The following is a 24,109-nucleotide window of genomic DNA, read 5'->3' as shown; positions in this document are numbered from 1 at the left end:
TCTTTTTTTCCTTTTACTAAAATTATTAAAACTGGAACACATGTGCTCTTAGATGATTGCACGTACACACCATAATTACATATTATTTGCCATCTTACCAATGCTTTTCAAAAGTTTTAATTGATATATATTTACGGCCTACAAGGTGATGAAATTGTGGAATGATGAAATCAAGTTAATTGACATATCCATCACCTCACCTACTTTTTTTGTGGTTAGAACATTTCAAATGTACTCTTTTAGCAATTTTGAAATATGCAATACTTTTTTTTTTTTTTTGTAGACAGAGTCTTGCTCTGTCGCCCAGGCTGGAGTGCAGTGGCGCGATCTCGGCTCACTGCAGCCTCCACCTGCCGAGCTCAAGCGATTCTCCTGCTTCATTCAGCCTCCCGAGTAGCTGGGACTACAGGCGCCCACCAACATGCCCCGCTAATTTTTTGTACTTTAGGAGAGACAAGGTTTTGCCATGTTGCCCAGGGTGGTCTTGAACTCCTGATCTCAGGCAATCTGCCTGCCTCAGTCTCCCGAAGTCACTAAGTGACTGAGTAGTCACCAATATGTGCAACAGATCTCTAAAATTGGCCTCTGTTGCTTTCTCCTCCCACCACCCAGGCCTGCTGCCTCTCCCCTGTTTGTGCCTCTTCATCTCCGCTCTTTATTCACACCCCCTCCCTCCCATTCCCATTTCTTCCACTCTGTTTCCCTTGGGTTTCCTCCCGTTACTCCTCCTCTCTGACCTCTCCTCCTCTCTTCTGCCCTGACCTTGGTGACTGAGCCGGAGTCAGGCTTGGGACTTGCCCTCCACCGCTGGAACAGCTGTTTGTCAGCCTGGGAGGCCCTGTGGCTTCCCCAAATTGGAGGAGGGTTGGGGTGGCGGTCACGGGAAGGGAGGGGGTTCTGGAGCTGGGGCCTGGAGCCCCCTGTGTGGTGAGAGGAGGAGATCAAAGGTTGGGCGATTGTCAGGGTGGAGAGAATGAGCTGCCCTGGGAGCACAGATGTGTGATAACCTTGAAACCAGCTCCTCACAGCCCCAGGCAAGGAGATGACCTACAGGTGCTCCTGACCCCAAATGCCTTCCCTTGGGGCTCAGATAGAGGCTTTGTACTGGTCTTCACCTCTGCTTGCTGTCTACCTCTAGGTTTCCTCTTTTTTTTTTTTTCTTTTTGAGATGGAGTCTCGCTCTTTCACCCAGGCTGGAATGCAGTGGCACCATCTCAGCTCACTGCAGCCACCGCCTCCTGGGGTCTAAGCGATTCTCCTGCCTCACCCTCCAGAGTAGCTGGGATTACAGGCATGTGCCACCACGCCCGGCTGATTTTTGTATTTTTAGTAGAGACGGGGTTTCACCATGTTGGTCAGGCTGGTCTTGAACTCCTGACCTCGTGATCCACCTGCCTCCGCCTCCCAAAGTGCTGGGATTACAGGTGTGAACCACCACGCCCGGCCTAGGTTTCACCTTTGAACCCAGTGGAGAGCTCTGTTCCCAAGCTGTACCCTCTTCTATCTGGCTTTGTTCATCTTTCTATACTTACCCCAGTTTCTATCACCTATCCCAGCATGGCTCTGCAGGGTGAGCCTCAAGTCACCTGGGGGCTTGTTCAAAATCCAGACCCTGTTCCCTCTCCCAGCCCTGGTTCTGGGTCAACAAGTCAATAGCTCTAACATTAAATCACCTGGGAGCTTTCAAAACTCCACCTACCTGGGCCATCCTGTCATGTACTTGGGCCAGTATGTACATGTTGCCTTCATCAACTTTCATGTCATTCACACATCTGCAATCCTTCAACTCTGATTCTCTGTGTTTCTGTTTTTGTGTTCACTATGTGTTTGTTTCTATTTGTCTGTATTGATCATGGACTTATTTACTATTATCTGTTTGTAGCTGACTATATCATTCATTTAGCCAGTGTTAACTTTAAAAAAATCTAGTCAGGCATGGTGGCTCATACATGTAATCCCAGCACTTTGGGAGGCCAAGGCGGGCGAATCACCCGAGATCGGGAGTTCAAGACCAGCTGACCAAGATAGAGAAACTCTGTCTCTACTAAAAATACAAAATTAGCCAGGCGTGGTGGCACATGCCTATAATCCCAGCTACGTGGGAGGCTGAGGCAGGAGAATCGCTTGAACCCGGGAGGCAGAGGTTGCAGTCAGCTGAGATAGCGCCATTGCACTCCAGCCTGGGCAACAAGAGAGAAACTCCATCTCAAAAAAAAAAAAAAAACAAAGAAATCAAGATGTAGGCCAGGCGCGGTGGCAAACGCCTGTAATCCCAGCACTCTGGGAGGCCGAGGCAGGCGGATCACCTGAGGTCAGGAGTTCGAGACCAGCCTGGACAACATGGTGAAACCCCATCTCTACTAAAAATACCAAAAATTAGCTGGGCGTGGTGGTGTAGGCCTGTAGTTCCAGCTACTAGGGAGGATGAGGCAGGAGAATAGCTTGGACCGGGGAGGCAGAGGTTGCAGTGAGACGAGGTCACGCCATTGCACTCCAGCCTAGGCAACAGGAACGAAACTCCGGCCAGGCATGGTGGCCCACACGTGTAATCCCAGCACTTTGGGAGGCCAAAGCGGGTGGATCACGAGGTCAGGAGTTCAAGACCAGCCTGGCCGAGATGGTGAAACTCCTTCTCTACTGAAAATCCAAAAATTAGCCAGGCGAGGTGGTGTGCATCTGTAGCCCCAGCTACAAGGGAGGCTGAGGCAGGAGAATAGCTTGAATCCAGGAGGCAGAGGTTGCAGTGAGCCGAGATCATGCCACTGCACTCCAGCCTAGGCTACAGAGCGAGACTCCTCCTCAAAAAAAAGGGAAAAAAAAAGCAAAACTCGATCTCAAAAAAAAAAAAAAAATCAAGATGTATACATTTAGAGAAGGAAAGAAGATTTTATTTCTTATAAAAGGGTACAGACTGCAAGGTGACCATCCCACAAATTGGGAAGCATGCCTCTGACAGAGGCAGGAGGCAGAGAAATACTAGGCAGACAGGGGCGAGTCCCTGGCAAAACCCTACCTTCCAGCTGAAAAGCCTGAATCCTGTGGCCCAAAGTGAGAACTTCTATCCATCCGTTTGCCTGCTCTCTCCTGATTGGTTCTTTCTGAATGGTGCCTTTTTACCAATCAAATGTTGCCTTTTCCAAAACTACCTATAGCCCACCCCACCTCCCATCCTGTACCTATAAAGACCCCCCCCCCCAGACCCCAGACTCAGTTGGTAGGGAGAGAGAAGTGGCTTGACTAGAGAGAGGCTACTTTACTTCAGAGTGAAGAAGCTAGACTTCAGAGGAGAAATGGCTTAACTTCAGGGAGATGGCCTGACTACAGGGAAGAGCCATCCGGAGCGGCCAGACTTCAGGGGAAGATTACCTGCCTGTCCCATCTCCTCTCCAGTTCACCTCTCTGCTGAGAGTCATTTCTACTGCTTAATAAAATTCTCGCCTGGCGCGGTGGCTCACACCTGTAATCCCAGCACTTTGGGAGGCCGAGGCGGGCAGATCACGAGGTCAGGAGATGGAGACCATCCTGGCTAACACAGTGAAACCCCGTCTCAACTAAAGATACAAAAAATTAGCTGGGCGTGGTTGTGGTGGGTGCCTGTATTCCCAGCTACTTGGGAAGCTGAGGCAGGAGAATCACTTGAACCTGGGAGGCAGAGGTTGCAGTGAGCCAAGATCGGGCCACTGCACTCCAGCCTGGGCGACAGAGCAAGACTCTGTCTCAAAATAAATAAATAAAAATAAAATAAAATAAAATAAAATTCTCCTCCTTTGCTATCCTTCAAGTGTCCAGGCGACCTCATTCTTCTTGGACACTAGACGAGAGCTTGGGACACACCAAGTGCGGGTACCCGAAAAAGGTCGTCATACTGGCCCTCTGCCCTCACTGGCAGACAGCAGCCACCCCACGTGGCAAAGCAAGGAGCCTACCGAGCTGATAACACACTGCTGTCCATGGACAGCAGAGCTAAGAGAGCACTGTAACATGTCCTCTAGGGCTTCAGGGTTTGCAGGCACCCCGACCTGGGCACCGCCACGGGGCCTGCATGGAGCCTCCTTCTGCCCACGCCCAGAGCAGCCAGCCGGATCCTGCACTTGCTCGCCCACATGCTCCCTCCCGCAAGGTTTGAGCATGGCGGGCCGGCCTAGACAGGGCACCCCCATCGCAAGTCCAACAAAGAAGTCAAGAAAAATCCTGCATTGCCTCCAGGAAGGAGGAGAACTTGTGGTAGGAGCTTTATGCTGAATAGGTTGACTAAACATACATATTCAACAGGTTGCAGGAGGTGCTGTGAATATTCATCAAGGTGGTCCCATGTTCACTTTGTGGTGAATTAATATTTAGATGTATTACAATTAGGCCCTATATGTCAAGAGGATTGTTTAGGGACATGAAGGCACACAACTGGCAATCTCTGCAAACTGGACCAGTTGGTCCATGGCCAGTGGTCTAATTCTTTTTTTGTTTTTTTTTTTTTTGAGACAGGGTCTCTCTCTGCCACCCAGCTGGAGTGCAATGATACAATCACGGCTCTCTGCAGCCTCAACCTCCTGGGCTCAAGCGATTGATCATCCTGCCTCAGCCTCCCAAGGAACTGGGACCACAAGTTATAGAGACGGCGTTTTGCTGTGTATTGACCAGGCTGATCTCCAACTCCTGGATTCCAGTGATCTTCCTGCCTCAGCCTCCCAAAGTGTTGGGGTTATAACCATTAGCTACCGCACCCAGCTGTTGGTCTTATCAGAAGAGTAACTGAAATTAGTCTTTTGTCCAATGAAAGCTATAGTTAGGCTAGTAGAACAGGAGTTCAGTTAGTCAGCATCTGGGAGCTGAAGGAGCTGCAGTTGTTTAAGTGTTGCTTATCTCGAGGCCAATGCTTGTTTTTATTTATTTATTTATTTAATACATCTTTCATTGGAAGCCAGTGCTTATTTGGCTGCTAGAGAAAAAAAACAAAACAAAACAAAACACCTTTTGCCAGTTAGAGGACAGTTATTTTATTTTATTTTATTTATTTTTTTGAGATGAAGTCTCACTCTGTCACCAGGCTGGAGTGCAGTGGCACGTTCTCGGCTCACTGCAACCTCCGCCTCCCGGGTTCAAGTGATTCTCCTGCCTCAGCCTTCTGCGTAGCTGGGATTACAGGCACCTGCCGCCATGCCCAGCTAATTTTTTGTATTTTTAGTAGAGACAGGGTTTCTCCATGTTGGTCAGGCTGGTCTCCGACTCCCAACCTCAGGTGATCCGCCCGCCTTACCCTCCTAAAGTGCTGGGATTACAGGCATGAGCCACTGCGCCTGGCCCTTGGCCCCCCACCTTTTTTTTTTTTTGAGACGGAGTTTCACTCTTGTTGTCCAGGCTGGTGTGCAATGGCATGACGATCTTGGCTCACTGCAACCTCCACCTCCTGAGTTCAAGCGATTCTCCTGCCTCAGCCTCCCAAGTATCTGGGGGCAGGTACCACCACCCCCAGCTAATTTTATATTCCAAAGTCACCACAGTACTTACAGCACCCTCAGCCTGGGTGTCTAAGCTTATCATCCCATGCGCCTCCTCCCCTGTGCCAGACAACCCCACTAATGACTGGCCTGTGCACTCATTCCGCCTGGACCCCAACAACATCCCCGACTCCCTTTAGCCACTCTGCCCAGTCTCCTATTCACCCCATGCCAGACCCCTCACCAGTCCCACCATGCCAGGCACTGGGCATCCGCTGTTTGGACCACCCTCCCCTCCCGTCCCCTCCCTTGCCTTCCCCTTCCCTCCCCTCCCCACGGAGTCTCGGAATGCAGTGGCGCCATCTCGGCTCACTGCAACCTCCGCCTCCGGGTTCAAGAGATGATTCTCCTGCCTCAGCCTCCTGAGTAGCTGGGATTACAGGTGCATGCCACCACGCCTGGCTAATTTCATCATGTTGGTCAGGCTGGTCTCGAACTCCTGACCTGGTGATCTGCCCGCCTCGGCCTCTCAAAGTGCTGGGATTACAGGCGTGAGCCACCACATCCGGCCTTGACCCCTTTTCTTTCTGGAGCCTTTCACCTCACCAGGCAAACCCAGGTGTCTCCTTGGTATCCCACATTCCCCCATTAGAGTAACCATCACAGGGGATTGTGATTAAGTATCTGCTCCCCAGACAATGAGCTCCCTGGTGCCACCACATACCTGTCTCTTGTCCACCACTGAGCTCCCATGTCCAGCCAAAGGATTGGCACACTTAATTAGTTGAATGAATGAAGGAATGTGGCTTTACCGACAACTGTAATTTTCCTTTTTTTTTTTGAGATGGAGTCTTGCTCTGTCACCCAGGTTGGAGTGCAGTGGCGCAATCTCGGCTCACTGCAACCTCCACCTCCCAGTTTCAAGCGATTCTCCTGCCTCAGCCTCCTGAGTAGCTGGGACTACAGGCACACGCCACCATGCTGGGCTAATTTTTATATTTTTAGTAAAGATGGGGTTTCACCATGTTGGGCAGGATGGTCTCGATCTCCTGACCTCATGATCCACCTGCCTTGGCCTCCCAAAGTGCTGGGATTACAGGCGTGAGCCACTGCTCCCAGGCTTTTTTTTTTTTTTTTTTTTTTTTTTGAGATGGAGTCTGGCTCTGTTGCCCAGGCTGGAGTGCAGTGGCGTGATCTTGGTTAACTGCAATCTCCTCCTCCCGGCTCAAGCAATTCTCCTGCCTCAGCCTCCCAAGTAGCTGGAATTATAGGTGTGTGCCACCACGCCCAGCTAGCTTTTGTATTTTTAGTAGAGACCGGTTTTCACCATTTTGGCCAGGCTGGTCTCGAACTCCTGACCTCATGTGATCCACTCACCTCAGCCTCCCAAAGTGCTGGGAATAGAGGCATGAGCCACTGCTACCGGCCGACAATTACAATTTTAAAACGTAGTTGTGCCCAGCTCTTCGCAGTTATGGAAGGGCTGATACACCGTCCTCTTTCCATCCTCACCAAAGCCCTGTGATTTGGGAAAGGGAAGATTTTATCCCTATTTCTTTTTTTCTTTTTGAGACGGAGTCTCGCCCTTTGGCCCAGGTTGGAGTGCAATGGGTGAATCTCAGCTCACTGCAACCTCTGCCTCCCGGGTTCAAGAGATTCTCCTGCCTCAGCCTCCTGAGTAGCTGGGATTACAGGTGTGTGCTACCACGCTTGGCTAATTTTTTTTTTTTAATCTTTAGTGGAGACAGGGTTTCACCATGTTGGCCAGGCTGGTCTCGAACTCCTGACCTCGTGATTCACCCACCTCGGCCTCCCAAACTGCTAGGATTACAGGCGTGAGCCACCGCGCCCGGCCTCATCCCTATTTCATAGAGGGGTAAGCTCTAGAGAGCTGAAGTGGCAACACTTGATTCTATCTCAGGTCGGCCTGATCTCAATCCTGGTATTTAGTGTAAGACCCAGATAGGTGGCCAGAACTGAAGACCCCTTGACTCCAGCTCTCAGAGAGACACTGTCTAGCGGCGAGACCTGGCACTTTTGCAAACAACTCCAGAACAAGGGGGAGAGTGGCGACAGTATAAGAGCATGCTGCGGGAAGTCAGGGGCGGTAGTATTTGAAAATGGGCGCTTGGAGAGTGGGAAGGATTTGTCCTTGTGTGGAACGACAAGAGTAGAGGATCCTAATACGAGGGCTCAGCCTGCTTTGGCGTACTCCAAGAAAGCCCATTGGAGGTCTGACTGCTCCGCTTCAGCCCCTTTAAGAGTGGCCCCGCCCCACCCAGCCGCCCATGTCGATCTAATCTGAATGACCAATAGTAGAAGAGAAGAGACCACTTTCGCGCTTCAACCGCACTAGGAGGCGGGGAAGAGGGCGGGAGAGGCGGAATATAAGCTTGGTCACATGACCCGCCTAATTGGCCAGAGGCTGCGGCGGCCCTGAGAGACTCAGCGATGCTCATTGGCCAGAAGAGGGTGGGGGCCTGGCGCTAGGCCACGCCCCCGGCGGCCGGTTTGGTTGCGCAGCCGCGGGGGAAGGAGACGCTGCCCTTCCGCAGCGATGGCATCCCGGGTGAGTATCGGCCCCGGCCGAGCCCCCAAGGCGGGCGGGCAGCGCGGCAGGGCCGGGACTTGAGCGGAGGACCGAGTAGGCGCAGGTGTCCGGGCCCAACAGGACCAGGAAGGTGTCGGGGTTGGAATGAGTGGGTACCCGGGCCGGGGACGGTGCGAGAGGGTGCCTTGCTTGGGAGTGGAACGAGAAGGTACTTGGGTCAGGGAGGTGATGCCCGGGCCTGGAACGTGGCGGGGATTGGAGCAGGCGCGCAGGTACCCGATCCGAGGCGGGGAGAGCACCCGGGATGGAAGGAGCAGGTGTGCGGGCCGTGAGCGGCGCCAGAGGGTACCTGGGTGAGTTTCAAGGATATTCCGGGGTGGGGGCAAGAGAAGAAGGGGCTGCCCAAGATGCCTGGGGTGGAGTGAGCAATTTCTGAAGACGGGGATATTGCTGAGGTCCAACGCGGGGATGCCCGGTGCCCGGCATGGTGGGACTATTGAGGGGTCCGGCATGGAGTGAATAGGAGACTGGGCAGAGTGGCTCAAGGGAGTCGGGGACGTTGTTGGGGTCCAGGCGGAATGAGTGAGTGCACAGGCCAGAGTCATTAGTGGGGTGGTCTAGCGCAGGGGAGGAGGCGCGTAGGATGATATGCTTAGGCACCCAGGCTGAGGGTGCTGTAAGTGCTGTGGTGACGGTGGAATGAGGAGGTGTCCGCCTAAGATTGTAGGGCACGAGAGATGGCTGCCCAAGTGGGGCCAGGCCCTGCACAGCAGTAGAAGTGTCCATTTGGTAGGGGACCTTGCCGTGGACTTTTCATTGTGGAGAGGAGGTGGAGGGGTCTCAGCTTAGTCTCTGGAGGACGGACAGGGTGCCAGGGGGACGGACACAGTGTGGGTTGACTGGATTTGGATCCATCCCTGGAGTGAAGCAGGCTTGGGGACTGGTGATGTTACCTCGCACCTGCAGGCTCTGCCTCCCAGTGGGGACAGCAGGGGCTGCTCTGGACTCTCCCGCAAACAGTGGGCCTCAGTCACCCCTGTAGCGTTTATTTGTTCAGGCTCATCTTTAACACCATGTGGGCTTCTCACTTGGGGGCCCAGAAGTCCTACAGTTGTGGCCTGGAAGGAGCAGTGGCAGTTGTAGCAGGCAGCAGCTGGGAAACCCTGCCACAGCCTTGAGATCCCCCAGAGCTTGGCCGCTTAGTACTCGGTGACCTCAGGCAGGCTGCCTCATCTCAGAGCCTCTGCGTTTCCCCATCCTTGAGATAAACATTGGCCATTGTGAGGGTTCTGAGAGGACTGGACCCAAAGCCTGTCGTGGAGAGCCTGTTCTGGGTCTGGCCTGGAATAAGAGCTTGGGAAATAGTAGCTGCTGGCCCTCTGATGTTCTTGTCTTCCCTTTTTCTGAGACCTGAGCCAGCCTGGGGTTGGGGTGAAGGGTAGGGGGACGTGGCTTACAGTGTTAACCTAGGTCCTGACCACTGCAGCTCACGTAGCTCAGTTCACAGCCTCCTGGGCAGATGTCTCTACCCCTGACAACCTGGAAGCTTCCTTAGCCCGCCCTGTCCTCTCACACACCCCCGCCAGCCCTAGAGCGAGACTGACAGGCTCCTCAGTCCTTCCCACTCACTGGGGAGAAGCTGTTTCTTCTGCTGGCCCAGTGACTTTGGCGGCCATCCCAGGGAGACAGGGTCTGTCCTGGCCTGTGTGTTCCTTCCGCTTGAGGTCCCGGGAGACCTCGAAGGCATCCTTGGGCTTGGAGCTGGAAGTAGGGGAGGACTCTGCCGGGTCTTGGGGTCCAGGCTAGGTGTGATCAAGCCACTTATTTCCTGGCCTTGGGAAGGGGCAATGGGGTACCCTGGCAGGGAGGGGAGTATCTCCCAAGGTCCAGGGGAAAGCTGCCCAGTACTCTGTGGTCTGCTGGGGCTTGCTACTTCCTGCTGCATGTCAAATTTAGCAAAAGCATTGTACTGAGCACAAAGTCTGACTCTACCAAGTACCAGCTGTGTGACTTTGGACTCCTGACTTAGCTTGTCTGAGATTCAGTTTCCTCATTGGAAACCAGAGGTGAGGCTGGGGGGAAGGTGGGTGGCATCAACTTCACAGAATCCTTTTTTTTGTTTGTCTTTTTTTTTTTTTTTTTTTTTTTTGAGGCAGAGTCTCGCTCTGTCACCCAGGCTGGAGTGCAGTGGCGCGATCTAGGCTCACTGCAACCTCTGCCTCCTGGATTCAGGCGATTCTCCTGCCTCAGCCTCCCAAGTAGCTGGGATTACAGGCACGTGCCACCACACTAGCTAATTTTTGTATTTTTAGTAGAGACGGGGTTTCACCATGTTGACCAGGCCAGTCTGGAAGTCCTGACTTCAGCTGATCCGCCCGCCTCAGCCTTCCAAAGTGCTGGGATTACAGGCATGAGCCACCCCAGCCAAACTCACAAAATTCTAATGATTCAGTGAGATGATGGATGCAAAGAATGCAGCACAAAATACATAGCATGGAGTAGCTCTTTGTTTTTTTTGTGTGTGTGTGTGTGTTTTATTTTATTTTATTTTTTGTTTTTTATTTATTTATTTTTTGAGATGGAGTCTCACTCTATTGCCCAGGCTGGAGTGCAGTGGCGCGATCTTGGCTCCCTGCAAGCTCCGCCTCCTGGATTCATGCCATTCTCCTGCCTCAGCCTTCTGCGTAGCTGTGATTACAGGTGCCCGCTACAACGCCCGGCTAATTTTTTGTATTTTTAGTAGAGATGGGGTTTCACTGTATTAGCCAGGATGATCTTGATCTCCTGACCTTGTGATCCTCCCTCCTCGGCCTCCCAAAGTGCTGGGATTATAGGCGTAAGTCACCGTGCCCAGCTTCTTTATTTTATTATTATTATTATTTTTTTTTTGAGACAGAGTTTCGCTCTGTAGCCCAGGCTGGAGTGCAGTGTTGTGATCTCAGCTCACTGCAACCTCTGCTTCCCGGGTTCAAGCGATTCTTCTGCCTCAGCCTCCTGAGTAGCTGGGGTTACAGGTGTGCACCACCACGCCCAGCTAGTTTTTTGTTTGTTTGTTTGTTTGTTTGTTTGAGACTGAGTTTTGCTCTTCTTGCCCAGGCTGGAGCGCAGTGGCCCCATCTTGGCTCACTGCAACCTCCACCTCCCAGGTTCAAGCCGGTTCTCCTGCTTCAGCCTCTTGAGTAGCTGGGATTACAGGTGCGTGCCACCACACCCAGCTGATTTTTGTGTTTTTTAGTAGAGATGGGGTTTCACCATATTGGCCAGGCTGGTCTCAAACTCCCGACCTCAGGTGATCCACCCATCTCGGCCTTCCAAAGTGCTGGGATTACAGGCGTGAGCCACCGTGCCCAGCAAGAAAACATTCTTAACTTTGTGGGAGGTAAAAAGATGCAATGATTCTCAGTCTGGGGTCTAAGATTTTTGCTTAGCAAATGGTCCATGGGTTGAAAAAGGTAGAGAAAATGTGGCTTAAAGCTCTAAGTCTGAGAGTGACCTGTCCACCTCCCAGGTTCTGGGTCTTCTCCTGGGCTGGCTGGCCAGAGATGTTTCCGCTCGCAGGGCCCCTGGTAGGCAGAGGGTCTGTGGGCGTGGGGCTGCCTGCTGGCAGGCAGATGCAGAGGCCTGGGGCCTGATTCCAGGCCTGGGGTTCCAGAGGCAAGCTTTGCTCCCGCGTCCTCCCCCATGGACACTCTTCTTGAGTGCATTTCTGCATGTTCCCGTGTGCACGTTCTCTTGTCTGACTTGGTCATCTGTCTCTTAGCTCTGTGGAGGGGCCCTCTGGTATGTGTGTCCCTGCCCTTCTGGGGCGTGGATGGTGCCTGGGACCCAGCTGGCAACCAGTTGAAGACGTTCTCCTTAGAAGCTCTTGGCCCTGAGGACTTTGCCTGGGGCATTGGCCCTGCCATGGCGTTCCGGAGGGCTGAGGGCACGTCTATGATCCAGGCCCTGGCCATGACGGTGGCCGAGATCCCCGTGTTCCTGTACACGACGTTTGGGCAGGTAAGGATCAGGGTGGGTTGTACCTCTGGTCTATGAAACACTTCCGTGCTCAGCCAAGGGCTCCTCCATGTCCAGGAACGCTGAGCCCTCGTTCTTGCTTTGCCAGACCTCTGGTGTCTCCTCTTTGGACTGTGTTTGTTGTCTGAGGCTTCAGGCCTGTTCTTTAGCCTGAGACTATATGAACTCTTTTTTTTTTTTTAATTAATTAAAAAAATTGTTTTGGCCGGGTGTGATGGCTCACGCCTGTAATCCCAGCACTTTGGGAGGCCGAGACGGGTGGATCACCTGAGGTCGGGAGTTCAAGACCAGCCTGGCCAACATGGTGAAACCCTGTCTCTACTAAAAATACAAAAATTAGGCGGGCGGGCTGGGCACAGTGGCTCATGCCTGTAATCCCAGCACTCTGGGAAGCTGAAGCAGGTGGATCACCTGAAGTCAGGAGTTCAAGACCAGCCTGACCAATATGGTGAAACCCTATCTCTACCAAAAGCACAAAAATTAGCCAAGCATGGTGGTGTGCACCTGTAGTCCCAGCTACTTGGGAGGCTGAGACAGAATTGCTTGAACCCAGGAGGCGGAGGTTGCAATGAGCTGAGATCATGCCACTACACTCCAGCCTGGGCGACAGAGCGAGACTCCACCTCAAAAAAAAAAAAAAAATTAGCTGGGCATGGTGGCAGGTGCCTGTAATCCCAGCTACTTGGGAGGCTGAGGCGGGAGGATCACTTGAACCCAGGAGGCGGAGGTTGCAGTGAGTCAAGATCGCACCACTGCACTCCAGCCTGGGTAACAGGGTAAGACTCCGTCTCAAAAAAAAAAAGTTTTTTGTAATAGAAATAGGGCCTTGCCATTTTGCCCAGGCTGGTCTTGAACTCTTGGGCTCAAGCCATCCACCTACCTTGGCCTCCTAAAGTGCTGGGTTTATAGGCATGAGCCACTGCACCTGGTCCTATATGAACTCTTGACCTCAGTTACTCAGTCTGTAAAAGGGGTCAGTGCCCTCCCTGACAACTCACATGTTTGTGGCTGACTGGGATCTTGACCGAAGATCTGCCCTGTGGGGTACAGTCCCATCTGAGGGGCTCCCAGGCCTGGGGGGCAGAGGGTGAGGTGCAGCAGTAGGAAGTGTTCAGATGGGGTGGCAGGTGAGTGAGTGTCATCATCTTTGAGGCATCACTGAGAAACGGGGGTCAGCAGATCTGGGTTTCATGTCTGCCTCTGTCACCTTGAGCATATGTCTTCACGTGGGTGAACCTTAGGTTCCTCGTCTGGAAATGACAGGGACTCAGATGGGTACCCCAGGCTAGGTCCTAGTGCAGTGCCGGGCACAGCTGGTGCTCGTTCACTGCGGCTTGTGTGCTCATGACTGAGGGTGCTGGCCCCTAGACCTCACCTTCTCGGCACTGGCATCTTGCCATCCTTATGTTTTTGTGGCCTGTGTTTCAGGGAGGCTGGTCAAGTTCCCCGTCTAGGGTGGCTGCCTCTCAGTCTCTCGTCTGGTCGGCAGATGTGCCGGAGAGCCGGTGTGTGTCCCGTCCCTGAGGTGCTCTGGGGCGGTCCTGCTGCCTTGGACCTTCCCCAGGGAGGTGTAACCGGCAGCGTCTCCTCTTCCCTGCAGTCTGCATTCTCACAGCTACGATTGACGCCAGGCCTGCGGAAAGTCCTCTTTGCCACGGCCCTGGGGACTGTGGCCCTGGCCCTGGCTGCCCACCAGCTGAAGAGGCGACGGAGGAGGAAGAAGCAGGTTGGTCCCGAGATGGGAGGGGAGCAGCTGGGCACAGTGCCCCTCCCTATCCTCTTGGCCAGGAAGGTCCCTTCAGTGAAGAAAGGTAGGTGTGAGGTGGTGGGCATAGGCCTGACCTGAGGTCACATCCTGGGGTCATATCCCAGCTGGGTCACTCTCTACTTGGGGATATTGGGCCAGTGTCTTCCTGTCTCAGAGCCAAGGTCTCCTGATCTGTGAGCGGGATGGCAGTAGCATCCCTCCCTCCAGTCACTGTACTGGAGGGTGATGCGGTTGGATGCGCATGCTCCATTGGTGGAGGTGGTTTTGGTTGTTCTCATTAGCTGAGGACGCTTTGGAAGCACCTTGGTCAGCGGGGGTCGGGGATGTGGCTCCTGGGTCCAGAGAGGGACGTTCCCCAGGCTGAGGAGCAGGAAGAGCCATGTGGTTCTTGAACGACGCAGTATTCCTCCCATCCCCTTCTCTCTTAAAAATTGAGGTTCAGGCCGGGCACGGTGGCTCACGCCTGTAATCCCAGCTCCTTGGGAGGCCGAGGCGGGCAGATCATGAGGTTAGGAGATGGAGGCCATCCTGAATAACACGGTGAAACCCCATCTCTACTAAAAATACAAAAAATTAGCCGGGCACGGTGACGGGCACCTGTAATCCCAGCTACTCAGGAGGCTGAGGCAGGAGAATGGTGTGAACCCAGGAGGTGGAGCTTGCAGTGAGCCGAGATTGCGCCACTGCACTCCAGCCTGGGTGACAGAGTGAGACTCCATCTCAAAAAAAAAAAAAAAAAAAATTTGAGGGTTAATTTGCATGCAGTAAGATTCGTACTTTTTAGCATACTATTCTGTGTCTTTGACACATAGAGTCATCCAACCACCACCATAGTTAGGAATCATTCAGCTGGTTGGAAGGTAGTGAGTTCACTCAGTCGGTTGCTCACAGTCACAGATCACACTCCTTCTTCTGTTCTCTTTTTTTTTTTTTTTTTTTTTGAGACGGAGTCTTCCTCTGTCACCCAGTCTGCAGGGCAGTGGCACAATCTCGGTTCATTGCAGCCTCGGCCTCTTAGGTTCAAGAGATTCTCCTGCTTCAGCCTCTCCAAAAGCTGGGACTACAGGCACGTGCCACCATGCCTGGCTAATTTTTGTATTTTTAGTAGAGACGGGATTTCGCCACGTTGGCCAGGCTGCTCTCGAACTGCTGAGCTCAAGTGATCCGCCCACCTCAGCCTCCCAAAGTCCTGGGATTACAGGTGTGAGCCACCGCACCCGGCCCCGGCCATCTTTCTACTCTTTTTTTTTTGAGACGGAGTCTCATTCTCTGTCACCCAGGCTGGAGTGCTGTGGCATGATCTTGGCTCACTGCAACCTCTGCAACCCGGGTTCAAGCGATTCTCCTGCCTCAGCCTCCGGAGTAGCTGGGACAACAGGTGCGTGCCACCAAGCCCGGCTAATTTTTTGTATTTTTAGTAGAGACGGGGTTTCACTGTATTAGCCAGGATGGCCTTGATCTCCTGAACTCGTGATCCGCCTGCCTCGGCCTCCCAAAGTGCTGGGATTACAGGCATGAGCCAACCTGCCCGGCTTTTTTTTTTTTGAGACAGAGTTTAGCTTGTGTTTCCCAGGCTGGAGTGCAGTGGTCTGGTCTCTGCTCACTGTAGCCTCTGCCTTCCGGTTTCAAGCAATTCTCCTGCCTCAGCCTCCCGAGTAGCTGGGACTACAGGTGCATGCCACCACGCCCAGCTAATTTTTTGTATTTTTAGTAGAGACAGGGTTTCACCATATTGGCCAGGATGGTCTCCATCTCTTGACCTCCTGATTCGCCTGCCTCAGCCTCCCAAATTGCTGGGATTACAGGTGTTAGCTGCCGCGCCCGGCCTAGAATTGGAAAAAGAAGTCTTGAGACTAATATGGAAAAGGACCCTGAGAGACGCTCAGGCAGCCGAATTTTGTGTCTGTCCTGGGAAACCTGGAGTCATCTGCACAGCGTTTAGCTTCTGTGCCCTGTCCCACTCTGCCTGCTCTCATTTCACCTTATTTTCCCTTCCCTACTTTTCTCACTTCTAACAAAATATTGGCCATGTATAGTGGCTTGTACCTGTAATCCCAGTACTTTGGGGCAGGTGGATCACTTGAGCCCAGGAGTTTGAGACCAGCCTGGGTGGTATGTGGAGGCCCTGTCTCTGTTTCTTTTTTTGGAGACAGAGTCTCGCCCTGTCGCCTAGGGCGGAGTGCAGTGGCACCATCTTGGCTCACTGCAACCTCCGCCTTCCAGATTCAGGCAGTTCTCATGCCTCAGCCTCCCGAGTAGCTGGGAGTGCTACCACGCCTGGCTAATTTTGTGTTTTTACTAGAGACAGGGTTTCACCATTTTGGCCAGGCTGGTCTCGAACTCCTGACCTCAGGTGATCTGCCCACCTCGTTCTCCCAAAAGTTGGGATTACAGGTGCGTGCCACCATGCCCGGCTTTCTTTGTTTTATTTTATTATTATTTCTTAATTTTTATTTACTTTTTTTTTTTGAGACAGAGTCTCACTCTGTTGCCCAGGTTGGAATGCAGTGGCACAATTTCAGCTCATTGCAACGTCCACCTCCCAGGATCAAGCGATTCTCCTGCCTCATCCTACCAAGTAGCTGGGATTACAGGCGTGTGCCATCACACCTGGCTAATTTTTGTATTTTTAGTAGCGACGGGGTTTCTCCATGTTGGCCAGGCTGGTCTTGAACCCCTGACCTCAGGTGATCCACCCACCTCGGCCTCCCAAAGTACTAGGATTACAGGCGTGAGCCACCGTGCCCAGGCTATTTTGTTTTGTTTTTTTGAGACAGAGTCTCACTCTGTTGCCCAGGCTGGAGTGGAATGGCGCAATCTTGGCTCACTGCAACCTCTGCCTCCCGGGTTCAAGGATTCTCCTCCTCAGCCTACCAAGTAGCTGGGATTACAAACAGGTGCCACCATACCTGGCTAATTTTTTGTGTTTTTAGTAGAGACAGGCTTTCACCACGTGGGCCAGGCTGCTCTCGAACTCCTAATCTCATGTGATCTGCTGACCTCAGCCTCCCAAAGTGCTGGGATTACAGGTGTGAGCCACTGTGCCCGGCCCTGTCTCTATTTTAAAAAATAACCTTTTGTGTATTTCATTAAATTTTTTTTTGAGACATTCTTGCTCTGTTGCCCAGGCTGGAGTGCAGTGGCACGGTCTTGGCTCACTGCAACCTCCGTGTCCCAGGTTCAAGCGATTCTCCTGCCTCAGCCTCCTGAGTAGCTGGGATTACAGGCGTGCGCCACCCCATCTGGCTAATTTGTGTATTTTTATTATAGATGGGGTTTTACCTTGTTGGCCAGGCTGATCTCGAGCTCCTGACCTCAAGTGATCCACCCACCTCGGCCTCCCAAAGTGCTAGGATTACAGACATGATCCACCCAGCCCATCCTAAAAAAAAAATATATATATATATGTATATATATTTGAGACAGGGTCTCACTCTGCTTCCCAGGCTGGAATGAAGTATTGCGATCATGGCTCACTGCAGCCTTGACCTCCCAGGCTCAAGTGATCCCCCACCCTCAGCCTCCCAAGTAGCTGGGGCTGCAGGCCACGCCACCACACTTGGCTAATTTTTGTATTTTTTGTTGAGACAGGGTTTCGCCATGTTGCCCAGGCTGGTCTTGGACTCCTGGGCTCAAGCAGTCCTCCCCCATCTTGGCCTCCCAAAGTGCTGGGATTATAGGTGTGAGCCATCGTGCCCGGCCTTTTGTATATTTTTAAAAGTTGTTGTCTCACATCTCTTTTGGAAGGAGGAGAATTCTAAACCATTCTCTCAATCAGCAGCCCAGAGAAGGCTAAGCAAGGAGGCGGGAAAGCAGATGGACCTCATTCTCGGCTTATCTGGCAGATCGGGACTCCTCCCCTCGGCCTGGCCCTGTGCCCTGTGGCAGGGATATGGCAGGGATGTGGTCATGAGCAGGACATGGAGGGCCCCGCACTCTTCTCCTGAGTGCACGCCCGCGGGGCCCCTCTGTTCCCCTGACTTAGAAGGTCAGGACTGATTCCCAGATGAGGAAGAAGGGGAAGGTGGTCCAGAGTGGGGGCAGCCCGTGTAAAGGCCACATGGGATGCCTGTGTGACGCCTGCCCTTCTGCTCCTCACAGGATACTCCAGCCGGAGAGTCCAGAGCCCCAGCAGCAAGAGCAACGACACCCTGAGTGGCATCTCTTCCATTGAGCCCAGCAAGCACTCGGGCTCCTCCCACAGTGTGGCCTCGGTGAGCAGCAGGTGCCAGGGCTCCAGGGCTCCAGGTCCGGGCTTACCCCTGCTGAGGACTCTGCCCTCAGCAAGCTTATAGACTGGTAGAGTCCATTCATTCATTCATTCTCTCTCTCACTCCTCCACCCACGTGGGCTTTCAGGGATTATCCCTAATCACTCACTGTGCCAGGTGTTGGTGGGAGAAAGGTGGGCTGGTGCAGAGGAGAGAAACTGATGGTCTCCTGGGGAGACCGGTACCTGTGAAAGTGCAGGTTATTCATTCATCAGCCACTGACAAGCACCTGCCTTATACCAGGGACTCTGTCAGGCGCTGGAGGTGTAGAGATAAACAAGGCAGAAGCTTGGCTTCTTCTGGGGTGTGGCTTTTGGTTCATTCACTCGTCCAGCAAGCAGAGTCCCAGCTCTGAGCCAGGCTGGCACAGGGGCAAGCAAGAGCTGGTTCTTGTCCTGGGGCTGCCAGCCACTCGTGTGGATGAGAGGCAGGACCCTGGCACAGAATGGGTACTCTCTGTCTTCTTGTTCAAGTGGTAGAGGAGCCCCGGCGTAGGGGATGGATACAGCAGTCAGGAGCAGGGCTCAGAGGGATTCCCAGGTTCCTGGGCTGGGCGTTGGTCTCAGGATTCCTTCCTGCTTTGGTGGCTTCTATGAAGCACCATCAGGCAGTTTGTGGGTCCAGGCCATTCTGAGGGTGTGGACGCTGTGGCTAGGAACAAGCTCAGGGATGGCATTTGGAGGGGGCGTGTGGCCCATGGTCAGGCAGTGGGGGAGGGCTCAGGGGGGCCCTGCAGAGAGCCCGGGAAGGCTTCACTCTTTCTTCTTGCACTGATTGGCGCCCAGATGATGGCAGTGAACTCATCCAGCCCCACAGCCGCGTGCTCGGGACCATGGGATGCCAGAGGGATGGAGGAGTCTCTGACCACCAGCGACGGCAATGCAGAGAGCCTGTACATGCAAGGTGTGGCCAGGAGGTGCCTCAGCTTCGAGGGCAGGGTGGGTGGCAGGAACAGTCCCTTCCTAGGAGCTTGGCCAGTCTTGGGTCACTTTGCCCCTCACTACCCTGCCCCAAATCCCAACTGGGTGATTTCCAGCCATTTCTGAACAAGGGACAGTGTCTAGGAACAAACCTGGTCTGAAAGAAGGCCTGGAACCTGAGCAGCCTAGGCCACACGGTCCCACCCAGTTCTTGCCCTTCAAGGCCCTCCTGCCTCCTTGATGTTCTGAGCCCCCTCTTGAGTGAGACTGTGGAGGTGCTGACCCACGCTTTTCACCTCACCTGTGCTCAGGCATGGAGCTGTTTGAGGAAGCTCTGCAGAAGTGGGAGCAGGCACTAAGCGTGGGCCAGCGGGGGGACAGCGGCAGCACCCCCATGCCCAGGGACGGCCTCCGGAACCCAGAGACTGCATCAGAGCCACTGTCTGAGGTAGGTGGTCTTCTGCATCCCCCTACGCCCATGGGAGAAGGTTGCAGCACAGGAGAGGGGCGGCCACACCTTGGGAGGCAGGCAGTCTCCTGTCCTCTGAGACTGCTGATTTCCCTCTATGAGGGTGTCATGACGTGAAACAAAACAATTCATGTCACGTGCTCAGCACAATGCCCGGCGCTCGGTAAAAACAGCCGTACTGAGACTCACACCCGCCTCGACCCTGTGAAGGGCAACGTGTGGTCCTGAAAGGCTGGAAGGGAAGGCGCCTCTGTTGAGGGTTGGCTGCATTGCCTGGCCTTTGTTTTGTTTTGTTTTTGAGATGGAGTCTCGCTCTGTTGCCAGGCTGGAGTGCAGTGGCGCAATCTTGGCTCACTGCAACCTTCACCTGCCAGGTTCAAGCGATTCTCCTGCCTCAGCCTCCTGCGTAGCTGGGATTATAGGCGCCTGCCACCACATTCGGGTAATTTTTGTATTTTTAGTAGAGACAGGGTTTCACCATGTTGGCCAGGCTGGTCTTGAACTCTTGACTTCATGATCCACCCTCCCTGGCCTCCCAAAGTGCTGGGATTACAGGCGTGAGCCATCGTACCCAGCTGTTTTGTTTTTTTTTTTTTTTTGAAATGGAGTCTTGCACTGTCACTCTGGCTGGAGTGCAGTGGCGCAATCTTGGCTCTCCGCAACCTCCGCCTCCCGGGTTCAAGTGATTCTCCTGCCTCAGCCTCCTGAGTAGCTGGGATTACAGGTGCCTGCCACCACACCCAGCTAATTTTTTGTGTTTTTAGTAGAGATGGGGTTTCACCACATTGGCCAGGCTGGTCTTGAACTCTTGACCTCGTGATCTGCCTGCCTTGGCTTCCCAAAGTGGTAAGATTACAGGTGTGAACCACTGCACCCTTTTTTTCTTTTTTTTTTTTTCCTTTGAGACAGAGTTTCGCTCTTGTTGCCCAGGCTGGAGTGCAATGGTGCGATCTTGGCTCACTGCAATCTCCGCCTCCCGGGTTTAAGCGATTCTTCTGTCTCAGCCTCCCGAGTAGCTGGGATTATAGGCGCATGCCACCACATGTGGCTAATTTTTGTATTTTTAGTAGAGATGGGGTTTCATCGTATTGGTCAGGCTGGTCTCGAACTCCTGACCTCAGGTGATCTGCCTGCCTCGGCCTCCCAAAGTGCTGGGATTACAGGCGTGAGCTACCGCGCCTGGGCTTTTTTTTCTTTAATACACTTTTTTGGGGACTTTTTGGGCACCATCCAAGTTTTCTACAGTGAATTATTTATTTATTCTTTTTTTTTTTTTTTTTTTTGGAGACGGAGTCTCACTCTGTTGCCAGGCTGGAGTGCAGTGGCGCGATCTCGGCTCAGTGCAACCTCCGCTTCCTGGGTTCAAGAGATTCTCCTGCCTCAGCATCCCAAGTAGCTGGGATTACAGGTGTGCACCACCACGCCCAGCTAATTTTTGTATTTTTAGTAGAGACGGGGTTTCACCATGTTGGCCAGAATGATCTCCATCTCTTGACCTCATGATCCGCCCGCCTTGGCCTCCCAAAGTGCTGGGATTACAGGCGTGAGCCACCGTGCCCGGCTTATTTATTTATTTATTTATTATTTTATTATTATTTTTTAAGACGGAGTCTCGCTCTGCTGCCCAGGCTGGAGGTGCAGTGGCGTGATCTCGGCTCATTACAAGCTCTGCCTCCCAGGTTTACGCCATTCTCTTGCCTCAGCCTCCCCAGTAGCTGGGACTACAGGTGCCTGCCACCATGCCCGGCTAATTTTTTGTATTTTTTGGTAGAGACGGGGTTTCACCATGTTAGCCAGGATGTAATTAATTAATTAATTAATTAATTTGAGACGGAGTCTCACTCTGTCGCCCAGGCTGGAGTCCAGTGGTGCGATCTCGACTCACTGCAAGCTCTGCCTCCTGGGTTCACGCCATTCTCCTGCCTCAGCCTCTGGAGTAGCTGGGACTACAGGTGCCTACCACCACGCCCAGCTAATTTTTTTGTATTTTTAGCAGAGACAGGGTTTCACTGTGTTAGCCAGGATGGGCTTGATCTCCTGACCTCGTGATCTGCCTGCCTCGGCCTCCCAAAGTGCTGGGATTATAGGCGTGAGCCACCGCGCCCAGCCTGTAATTTATTTATTTTTAAGATGTAGCCTCACTCTGTTTTCCAGGCTGGAGTGCAGTGGTGCGATCTTGGCTCACTGCAGCCTCCACCTCCTGGGTTCAAGCGATTCTGTCTCAGCCTCCTGAGAAGCCAGAGTCAGAGGTGCCTGCCACCACGCCCAGCTAATTTTTGTATTTTTAGTAGAGACGGGGTTTTACCATGTTGGCCAGGGTGGTCTTGAACTCCTAACTTCAAGTGATCCACCCGCTTCGGCCTTCCAAAGTGCTGGGATTACAGGCTTGAGCCACCACACCCAGCCTACAGTGAATATTTATTATTGCAATATCAGGAAAGGAAAATGAAGTTAAAAGGCTAAAATTTAAATTTTTGTGGCCAGGCACGGTGCCTCACACCTGTAATCCCAGCACTTTGGGAGGCCGAGGCAGGAGGACCAGTTGAGCCCAGGAATTTGAGGGGATGGGGCCACTTTTGGCAGCGGAGGTAGAAGGAGGAGGGAGGATTTCTCTGCCTATTCCTCCCTCACCCTTGCCTTCATTCCTCTACCCGTGTCTCCCATTGGCCGAGAGCCAGCTGGCAGGGGGACCTGGGAAACAGGTTGCAGAACAAGGGGAGGGCTGTGTCTGGCACAGCTGGTAACAAGTTGAAGGTGTCCATGCTCTCTGTCCCTGCTGGGGTGTGAGCTCAGGATGTGAAGGTCAGGGAAATACCTGAGGTTTGAAGTGACTCAAACCCTTGAGTGCCTGCAGTTGCAGCTGCGTCAGGTCCTGTCTGCGAGTCGGCAGGGAACGGGCACCTGTAGGAGTGTGTTGGTGAGGGGGACTCAAGGGAGGTAGCTCTATTTCCCAAATTGTATTTCTTGCTAAAAACTATATCTGAAAATGATAGAACTTGCATTGTTTTCCTTGTTGTGAAAGCAATTACATATTCCTTATAAAATCATGAAAAGTACGGAAATAGGAAAGAGAAGGGGGTGTAAAATAGTCTGATCCCAGACTCTGATCAGACAGCCCATGGTTGTGTGGTGTGGGGCCCTCGGCCTCCTGGAGCACTGGCGCTCTGTGGGGGCACCAGCACCAGCTGTTCAGGCCTGGTCCATAGTAGGTGCTCAGTTAATGATCTGTGGCATGTCTACATGCTAGGACGCCTACAACCCTACAATCCTACAAGGGGTGCCTGCAGCCCTTCATCCAGGCATCACCACTTTCTATTCCTTCAGGCATTTTTTTGTATCTATTGCTATAATTTTTTTTTTTTTTGAGACGGAGTTTCGCTTTTGTTGCCCAGGCTGGAGTGCAGTGGCGCAATCTTGGCTCACTGCAACTTCTGTCTCCCAGGTTCAAGCGATTCTCCTGCCTCAGCCTCCCAAGTAGTTTGGATTACAGGCATGTGTCACCACGCCCGGCTAATTTTTTTTGTATTTTTAGTAGAGATGGAGTTTCACCATGTTGGCCAGGCTGGTTTCTATCTCCTGACCTCAGGTGATCCGCCCGCCTCGGCCTCGCGAAGTGCTGAGATTACAGGCATGAGCCACTGCGCCTGGCCTATTGCTATAATTTTTAAACAGTTTTATTGAAATATAGGCTGGGCACAGTGGCTTACACTTGTAATTCCAATACTTTGGAAAGCTGAGGTGGGAGAATTGTTTGAGCCAGTGAGGGAGAAGTTCAAGACCAACCTGGGCAACATAGTGAGACTCTGTCTCAAAAAAATTTTTTCTTCTTGAGACAGGGTCTTACTCTGCTGCCCAGGCTGGAGTGCAGTGGTGTGACCAATTAGCTGGGTGTCATGGCATGTTCCTGTGGTCCCAGCTACTCGGGAGGCTGAGGTGGGAGGATCACCTGAGCCCAGGAGTTCAAGGCTGCAGTGAGCTATGATTGTGCCACTGCACTCCAGCTTGGGCAACCCTGTCTCTACAAAAAGAAAAAGAAAAGATATAATTCACATAGCATCTAAACTGTACAATTGAGTAGCTTTTGGTATATTCACAAAATTGTGTATCTATTATCACAATCAGTTTTGGAGCATTTTTATCCCAATAAGAAACCCCTGGTCCAGCATGGTGGCTCGTACCTGTAATCCCAGTGCTTTGGAAGGCCGAGGTGGAGGAAAATTTCTTGAGCCCAGAAATTCAAGACCAGCCTGGGCAGCATAGTGAGACCCCATCTCTGCAAAAAATTAAAAAGTTAGTTGGGCATGGTGGCGCACACCATGTGGTAGTCCCAGCTACTCAGGAGTCTGAGGCAGTAGGATCCCTTGAGCCCAGAAGGTCAAGGCTGCAGTAAGCCATGATTGTGCCACTGCATTCCAGCCTCTGTAATAGAGTGAGACCCTGTCTCAACAACAACAACAAAGAAACAACAACAAAGAAACCCCATGTACTTTGGCCATTCCCTTTACATTCCTTCATTTCCCCCCAGCTCTAGGCAACCACAAATCTATTTTCTCTACATCTGGATTTGCCTATCACGGACGTTTCTAGAAATGGGATCACAGAATATGTGGCCTTTTGTGACTGCCTCCTTTCACATAGCAGAGTGCTTCCAAGGTTCATCTGTGTTGCAGCATGAATCA

The 24,109-nt window shown here is 52.5% G+C and overlaps 1 protein-coding gene across 7 annotated transcripts in view; it reads left to right on the top strand.

The window, feature by feature from the left end:
* Positions 1-7,388: 7,388 nt before the first annotated feature.
* Positions 7,389-24,109, top strand: part of MIGA2 (mitoguardin 2) — a 37,507-nt gene continuing 20,786 nt past the window's right edge. For 2 of the 7 annotated variants that reach the window (XR_010148563.1, XR_010148562.1), the window contains exons 1-6: positions 7,915-8,004; positions 11,747-11,985; positions 13,604-13,814; positions 17,873-17,985; positions 18,827-18,944; positions 19,273-19,409. Coding sequence is in view for 3 of the 7 variants with exons in the window: in XM_001162600.3 (XP_001162600.2) it covers positions 8,291-8,339; positions 11,747-11,985; positions 13,604-13,814; positions 17,873-17,985; positions 18,827-18,944; positions 19,273-19,409 (867 nt within the window). In the remaining 4 variants the exon portion in view is untranslated. Of the gene's footprint in view, positions 8,340-11,746; positions 11,986-13,431; positions 13,815-17,872; positions 17,986-18,826; positions 18,945-19,272; positions 19,410-24,109 lie in introns of all 7 variants that reach the window. The other 5 variants (XR_010148560.1, XR_010148561.1, XM_009457466.4 and 2 more) reach the window with 4 other exon arrangements.

The sequence above is a fragment of the Pan troglodytes genome, chromosome 11 (genome assembly GCF_028858775.2).
Source record: "Pan troglodytes isolate AG18354 chromosome 11, NHGRI_mPanTro3-v2.0_pri, whole genome shotgun sequence".
NCBI lineage: Eukaryota > Metazoa > Chordata > Mammalia > Primates > Hominidae > Pan > Pan troglodytes.
This window is presented reverse-complemented; position numbering and strand designations above follow the sequence as displayed.